The sequence below is a fragment of the Miscanthus floridulus genome, chromosome 15 (genome assembly GCF_019320115.1).
Source record: "Miscanthus floridulus cultivar M001 chromosome 15, ASM1932011v1, whole genome shotgun sequence".
Taxonomy (NCBI): Eukaryota; Viridiplantae; Streptophyta; class Magnoliopsida; order Poales; family Poaceae; genus Miscanthus; species Miscanthus floridulus.
Window position 1 is genome coordinate 81,865,395 of NC_089594.1, and position 8,582 is coordinate 81,873,976.

Here is an 8,582-nt window from a genome sequence, read left to right on the forward strand (position 1 = left end):
CGTTCACCCCTCATCTAGCCGCCTTGCTCGGTCCTTCAATTTTATGGATTGGAAGGTTAATCTCTCATTGAATTTGTTGACAATGATAATAAATCCATGAAGGCCTCTGATCCGTGAGAAGAATGATTCAAAAGACAGCAAAAGAGGTCAACAAGAATTTAGACATCATAGTTTAGAATGAAATAAGACCAAATTCTTGTTGTTTCATCAAACACACTGAGAGGCCCATTATTTTAGGATACAACATTTGATTGTAGCCTTGCCACAGATCAAAGTTCATACAGGAAACAATAGATGGTTGAACAACATATGCGATGGGGGTTTCCCCTTATTATGAGGCTAAGTTTCACACTTGATGCACACTGGATTTACATGTAGACCTCATACTGCTTCATACACACAACAGTAGGTCAGTAGATGATTTATCCCCTTGACTAGGCAAGTCCATCATCTGGTTTCTTTTTTTTAGACAATGGAAACGAGGCTCCAGCCGTCACCTGTTTTCTTGTGCTTTGGCAAAAGTTTCTGAGCTTGCTTCACAAGTGAAACTAGTGGCTTATCAGTCTTTGTCACCTGAAGATAATTGACATCAAAGAGCATGAGGCAGTTATCGAGATCTGACAATATCTTGGAAGATTCAGATAGCACGTCCATGAAATTGTCTTCTATGAAGTCTTTGATGCATATGGGTTTGAGCTGCACCATTGAAACAACCAGTTGGCAGGAAAGCTTCACTGTTTGCAGGCACTCAACTGTGGTTGTATTGTTCGTCTGTATTATGTCCTTGAGCTTTTTCACCAGCGACGCCATGTCTTCTGGGGCGGCACAGGCGAAATCATGCGCATCGACCATCCTGTTGCATATCACCACAGCAAGTGATAACAGGGCCACCAAAAATCCCTTTTCTGCTTGCTGCTCCTCATCTTTTTTAGATAAGGGAACCAAGTTCCAACCTCTACCATCTTTTCTACTAGATGATTTGTTCCCTTTATTGGTTGTTCCTGACCCAGTGCCAATGCTTGTTTCTCCTGGGGAAGATATCATCGCTTGAAAATCCTGCAAAATTACCATTATAGAAGATGGGTAACCATCCATACATTTTGAATGGAATATGATGAAATGTGGATGAAGAGATGGGGTTACCATTTCCAATTTGTTTGTTGTTTCGCTTTCACTTGGGATTATTAGTATCAGTTGAAAAACCTGCAACGGTAGAGAAACATAATATATTAATAGAAGAGGATAAGCTTGCGTACTTTTGAAGAACGGCTAGATATGGTAACCTTTTTCAACATCTTGATCACATACTGGCTGGCAAGTTTTCTGTTCACTGTAAGGTGTGAACATAAGCACGCCAGGATTTCTGCCGCCCTTGTTCGAGAGCACTCATGCTTACTATTTACCATGTCAATAAGTTTGCCAACAACATGGCCCACTTCTTCAGCCGGCACTTGCTCTGAACCAGTAGCAGTTTGTATAAACTTCTCCAGAGGAGCTGCATCTGCATCCCACACAGAGAGCATCAGTACCAGTGCTTCCCCTGCTGTCTGCCTCAATCTGCTAGCCTTCTCCCGCTGTTCCTCTTCTTCAATGGTGTTTCTGTCATCCACTTGAGCAAAGAAGATGCCCAATAGTTGGCTGATGAACTTCTTTATGTCATCTTCGCCCAGGCTTGTCACAGACTTGTCTTTGTGTGGAGCCAATTCTGCTAGGATCTCAATGGCAGCTGTCTTGAGTAGTGTGCAAAACTTGTTGTCCTCCAGAATTCCTGTCAGGTTAAGGACAGCCTGTTTGGTCCTTGCGATCTCGTTGCGCAGTCCTCTGCTGGCTTCTCCGGGAGTCTTGATCAGCCTGGCTACGATCCTTAGTGATCTGCCTAGCATGTCAACCCATTCACTGTCGTACTCCGCATCAAGGAGAGCGTGGGAGTATAGTGGCGCTGTGAGCCTTGAGAGCAGGACATGGTTGTTGCATATGTGGACACGGTTGCCTTGGTGCAGGGCGAGCCTCTCAATGATAAGCAGGCCTTGAGTGATGAGCGGTTTTCGTTGAGCAGAGGCAGAGATGTCATCGTCTTCTTGTTTGTCTTCTTCTTCTTCTTCCTCCTCCTCCTCCGTCTTCTCCTCCTTCTTCTTGATCTTCTCACGTAAACTACGTATGCGCATCCTCTCACGTAAAGCACGTATGTGGTTCAAGCGTATGCGGTTGAAGAAGAGATAATATAGGATGCTCCAGTATATGGGCCCTTCACTCAACAGTTTCATCATACTTTCGTCCCTGATCGTACGCTTTATTATACTCTTGTCCTGCTTGTCCTCCGCAACCGCCGTCGTCGTTGTTGCTGTAGTAGTTGTGTGCTGCAGCTGATGATGACCATAGTCATTGTAGGCTTGGTCATGATGTCTCCTCTTGTGTTGAGAGGAGACTTCAAGCAGTGAGGCTATGTGATGCAGCGCTGCGGGGGAGCACCAATCGTTGTGGCGGAGGTCGCTGGCGACAGCCACAACCACCCTCGCCGCACGCTCCCTGGACTGGACATCGCCCACCTCGAGCGCTTCCAGAAGGCTCTCAAGGGGGACCTTGCAAGGTACCAGCTTGGGTCCTAGTCCTAGTTCTTGTGCCTCCTGCTGTGTCTTGCCGCTCCCCTTCTTGACCACCAACTTGTCCAGCAGCCGGACTGCATCACGGCGTTCATCGAGAGATTCAGAGCCGAGCAGGCCGACGGCGAAGGTGACCAAGTTTCTGCCCTGGGGCACTTGTCCTTTCTTGGCGCATATCTCTCTGGTTTCTCTAGCGTACCTCAGAACCAAACTGGTAGCCCACCTCCCGAATCTGCCGCGCCTTCTCACAATCCCAGCTCTAAATGCCTCACTGAGTTTAAACACGCTCCAGAGGCCGAAGAGAGTGTTCTGCGCCAGAGCAAGAGAGTAGAAGATCTGCAGGGATGCCCTGAGCTTGGCTGCATTGGCGGCATCCCCGCCGGCATTGCCATAGCTGTGTACCACTAGCCTGACCAACGACAGAGCTAGGGCAAGCAGCGGCGAAACCGCAAGGATTTGCATCACGACAGAAGCTGCAACTATGAGTACCCCGAGGCAAGCTTCACCAAGGAACCAAGCAACAGCTCGAGCACATCCACCACGGCTCAAAGACGGAAATCGTTTCTCCTGAGCATAGCGTACTCCAATGTAGACATTGAGAGCCGCGTACGGGAAAGCATAGTTGCACTCGTACAAATCTGCTAGACTGTTCGAGTGAAATTAAGTTAGGTAGTATAACTAGAAATTACTCTTATATATTCTCTATGTACCAAGCAACCTCCCTAAACACACACAGCCAACATATATATAGTCTAACAAAAAGATCTATGGAGTCCAGGGGCGGAGCTAAGATTTAGATACAGGAGGACCAGTCCGAAAGTGTTGACAAAATATTTTTAGGATACCAATGTCAAACATCAATATCGGCTTCAAAAATTATTTACTTTAACGTTGGCTTAAAAAACAATAAATCATCCTTAATCTCTTTATTTTTCTTCATCTCGGATGAGTGCTAATTCTGTCGGATTGAAGATAGAAAAGAACATTGCTCATAAAACCAGTGGTTCACATCATATTTATTTTATCTATCCATATGGAACTATACAATCAGAACATATAATTGGACCTTTCGTTACTTTTAGTTGAGGAGTTTTTTACCCATAATCTGTAGGATTAGTACAACTATTAAAGAGTACTAGTATATACTAATCGACCTTAGGGGTGGCCAGGCTCCTGCCCCCGCCCCCTTGTCTCCGCACCTGATGGAGTCTTACTTACATACTGGAGGCTGTAATAGAGCCTCTACGTTAATTGGCACTAGACGTGTTAGGAAAAAAAGATAAATCTTAGGAATTTTATAGTAATTAGAAACATGTCCTTTAATTTGGTATACTATAGCCATTGGATCTATTCTAGTTTATAAAAAAAATTATCCACATGTACCATTATGTAAAATACATAAAAGAAACACCTATTTTGCATCTAAATTACCCACCTCTGTCGTTATGAATGATAACTCAAAACAACCCCCTAAATTTATATTTAAATTGTTCATCTATGCTATTATGAAAGATAATTCACAATAACCCTCTAAATTTGCATGTACCTCTATCATAATGAAAGATAATTCAAAATGACCCCCTAAACTTGTATCTAAAGTACCCACCTTTACCATTAACGAAAGATAGTCTAAAATAACCCTCTAATTTGCATCTAAATTACCAAACTTCGCTAATTATAAAAGATAATTTAAAATGTTGATCATGCTGGCTCCGTCAGCAAGAGTCTGACTAACCGGTCTCCCAGAGAACCGCATTATTTAGACCTTGAGAAGTGCTTCCTTGTCGATTTTCAGGGCACTTACCAGAGGCTTGTGAATGTATAGCTAATAAGATGACATGGTATGAATCTTGTCCACGTTACTCCTCACCACACATGCTAAAAAAAGAAATCCTAAAAATTCTCACAATAATTAGAAACGTCTACTCTTTAATTTAGTAAACTCTAATCATCATCAATAATGGCCATTGAATCTATGATATTTCATAAAATAACCCACATCCGTGATTCACAAAAATACATAAAGTAACCTATAGTTTTATATCTAAATTAGTCACGTCTGCCATTGTGAAAGATATATCTAAACAATGCTCTAAATTTACATCTAAATTACCTAGGTCTGCCATTATGAAAGAAAACTTGAAATAACCCCCTAACTTTGTAACTAAATTACCCACCTCTATCATTATAAAAGATAGTGAAAAGTAACTTCTAAGTCTGCATTCAAATCACTCATATATGACATTATGTACTAACATATTTTAAGCTGTTATGTGAAATAATTTATTATATATAAAGTATGCTATATATTTCTAAATTACAGAATTCTTCCAGCAAATTAAAAGTGATTACAATGCTATATTTTACCATGAAAACAAGTAAACACATATACATTAGAATAATTATACATTTTTGTACTCCCTCTGTCCCGAATAAATAGATTCCTAGAATTGCCTTAAGACAAACTTTTTAAACTTTGATTGAAATTCTAGAAAAAAATGTTACGATTTATGGTAGCAAATTAGTATCATTAGATTTACCATAAAATATATTTTCATAATATGCTCATTTTATATCATAGATGTTGTTATTTTTTTATAAATTTTTTCAAACTTTAGCACGGATTCTAGAAATTGATTTATTTAGGGACAGAGGGAGTATTTTATTCCCTTAGCAAACAACATAGCAATGACACTGTTAATCCACTTCAAGTTATATTAGTACTTCATTATAATAAAATGTTACAAGTTACTATTTCAAATAGGTTTATATATTTTGACTGAAACATTATATCATATCAATATTTATAATTTAATTTTCACCACTCTATGTTTTATAACAAAACAATAGTAATACGTATACAGTTATGTTATATAATAAATTCAATAAATTAAGTGCCACAATGAAAGCTGGAGTGATCATTTATTCTATTGTAAGAACTAAGAGGGTAACCTAGAATCATCTTTTTAATAAAAAGAATAGAATGAACAAAAGATATAATAAGCACTAGATCTTCAATTAAACATTTGGATAAAAAATAATAAAAACTAGAATAAAAGTTGAAAGCTGAACTATAGACTCATGATGTCATAGAAAAAGGATGCAACAAGAGATCATATAATTAAGGTTAGGTTTTAACTAAATATACATCACACTAAAAATATATATATTCTTAGAAAATTTTACTAAAGAATCAGCAATTGGCTAGATAGAAAATAAAATTCCTAGAAATGCTTTATAAAAAGATAAATTTTTAAAAATTCTCACAAAACTAAAAAACATCCTACCATCAATTCAATTGACTCTAATCACCATCGATGACAGGGGGAATATCAAGTGTAAACCAGCTCTTCGGCGCAATCGTGAAATCCCCCTAAAGCACATATCTAAAAGTTCTCAAATAAATTTGAAACTATACATATCCATAATGCATCTGTAGATTCATATTGTTGCAAAATATGATATTCCAACTCAACCTAGAAAAATCCATATGAAAATTTTTCCAGGCTACACACCCTACGGTACTAGTTCGGACTGGTTTCTACTAGTTTTAACCGTGCTATCAGGTGAAATTAATTGGCTGGGTGGGTGTAACCACAGTACAAAATGCGACTGGGTGAATTTTAGGTTCACTCTATATATATCAGTAATTGATAAGTTTATCATAACTAGAAATAGACTATAATTATGCCTGTTGTGTTATAAAATGAACAAATGGAAAAAATTGCATAACGCAATATAAGTAATTTTATTAGTTGGCGAAATAATGCCTTTGTCTGTTAAGGAACTAGCCGGTACGAGAGCACGGGGTTGACGAGGGACTATTGACACTAATATAAGATGATAGGTAATTCAAAGCATGGAAATAAACAAAATGGAAATATACCCCCGCCCCCCCCCCCCCCCCCCCCCCCCCCCCACCCCACCACACACACACACACACACAGAAAGAGAGAGAGAGAGAGAGTGAGTCGGCAGTGACTTACTTGAGTGCAAATGAGGTACTAATGGCGGTGAGAAACCAAAAGTCGATGAGCTTGAGCACGGAGACGAAGCCACCTAAGAGGACAACGGTGGACCATGTCAGCGACAGGTAGGCGAGGCTGTTGACAACCTTCCTCAGGGTGGTCTGAAGTTCGGCGTAATCGTTGATCAGCCTCTCTTCCAGCCTCCTTGCGATGCTACGCTTAGCAAGGGCCTTGTACTCCTCTCTTACAGATCTCCTCCGGAACCGGAATTCTATGCTTTCCGCCGGCCTTTCCTTCGGAGGCTGCTGCCCGGACTCCATCCTGCCACCACGCCACTACTACGAGCAATTGGCTGAGAGCTTTGCTCCTTCCATCCTTCTTTCCTTTCCTATATAGGCGCCGGCCTGGATGCATTAGCCTGGCAGCCTCGATGGCAAAGCATTGTGCCCAAGGAAGCATAAGTTCTTTATATTACTTTGCTGCCAGTTCAAGCAAAGAACTTGACTGCAGATCTACAAGCTTGAGTATATAGATGCCTTTATTAAGGAACTGCCCTTGTAAATTGTAATGCAGTCAGCACACCGCTCTGCCCTGCCGGCGCGCTCCAACGTCAGTTTGCAAGAGAGTCTAGGTCAAGATGAAGACATGGACAAGTAATGTCGTGAACTTCCTCATTGCGTCATGTTATATATGTAGCAGCAATCAAAGTCGCACAAGAGCAGCACGTACTGCAAACACGCGTGGCGTGTAACGTTATTACAGGAAGAAGTAGCGTAACAGATGCGTCCTTGGTTGAAAAAGTGCCAGCAATTAACCGATTTGCATGTTTTCCAGCTGATAAAAGGAGAAGGTGGCGTTGATGAGGAGACAAGTGCGTGGGGCGCCCTAAACTTCTTTGTGGCTTTAGTGCTGTCAGTTAATGGGCTAGTGCTCGATCTAAAGTTTATTAGTGACTTTATCTGCATATGCAATGCGACTATTGTAAACCCTGCTTTCTTTCCTAACTCTACTTCGATAATTTTGGAGCCACAAAGCTTTATCTGCTAAATTTGTTCGAAATATGACATTAGCTATTGTAGACCATTTTTTTAAACAAATCAGGCAGGAGAGTTGCCGATTACATTAAAAAGAAGATAAGCCCAGACTGGACACAACGATACAACAACTAGACCACAACAAAGCAACAAAGAGATCTCTAACAATAGCGACCGGTTGGATTGAGACCTCAACACGTGTCACACAACACTACAATTCTCGCCAACTATATACACCACTAATCTGGCACTCCACAAGCACAACATCCCTGACAGCCAGACACCACGCAACACCAAAAAAGACCGGATGACAGCCATCAAGACAAAAAGCCATCGTCACCACTTGCGCCGTCGTCGCCGACGATGTCCAGTGCCAAGCTAGCCTTGCTAAGCAAAACTAGTCGCCGTAGTCCACTGTGAGCCGTGTAGCCGCCACGCCTTCGGATCCGCTTGCGCCACCTCACGGCATTGTCCCACACCAGACTAGCCTTTGCCATGTAGGACTAGTTGCTGCAATCCGCTGCAAGCCGCCAAGCCGAAAACATAAGCAACTACCTCAAGCCTTCGCCGCACTGACCATCCGAGATCCAGCTACAGACATAGTAGCAGTCGGCAATCAAGCCACCTTGTCGAAGAAAGAAGAAGTATTAGTCGGGTCCTCCAATAGCCGGCCTTCTCGCCAGGTCACTTCGGCAACGTGATTCTGCTGGCCACCTCGTTCTGCGCCGGCCTTCTCGCCAACTTCGCGGTCACTACTGGCGCACGGCTGCTATACCGTCGCCCTCCAAATACCAACCGGAAGGCATGCCCTCCAAACACTGCACCAACATCTCTGTCTGACCATCTTCGTCCGCCGAGAACACTTGCCTCTTGATTAGTCGACTTGGTCTCCACCACCACGGCACCAACTGCCGATAGCTGCCACGCCACCGGCCAGATCGCCGCCACCAGAAATCCTCTACATGTGTGGGTAGCACCAT

General features: G+C 42.0%; 1 protein-coding gene across 1 annotated transcript; it reads right to left on the reverse strand.

Moving 5' to 3' along the window:
• Positions 1-306: 306 nt before the first annotated feature.
• On the reverse strand, positions 307-3,077 carry LOC136506420 (uncharacterized). The gene is made up of 3 exons (XM_066501340.1): positions 1,284-3,077; positions 1,144-1,203; positions 307-1,056 (listed from the first exon to the last, which is right to left on the reverse strand). Exons 1-3 carry the CDS (start codon positions 3,060-3,062, stop codon positions 466-468), a joined length of 2,430 nt encoding a protein of 809 aa, XP_066357437.1. The 5' UTR covers positions 3,063-3,077; the 3' UTR covers positions 307-465.
• Between the last annotated feature and the right edge of the window lie 5,505 nt (positions 3,078-8,582).

What these genes read in the sequence shown, in the direction of transcription:
- LOC136506420 (XM_066501340.1), bottom strand. Translation starts at nt 3,062, where the DNA reads ATGCAAATCCTTGCGGTTTCGCCGCTGCTTGCCCTAGCTCTGTCGTTG. An exon ending in TGATCAAGATGTTGAAAAAG is followed by an intron (nt 1,204 to 1,283) that starts GTTACCATATCT and finishes CTACCGTTGCAG; the next exon opens with GTTTTTCAACTGATACTAAT. An exon ending in CAACAAACAAATTGGAAATG is followed by an intron (nt 1,057 to 1,143) that starts GTAACCCCATCT and finishes GTAATTTTGCAG; the next exon opens with GATTTTCAAGCGATGATATC.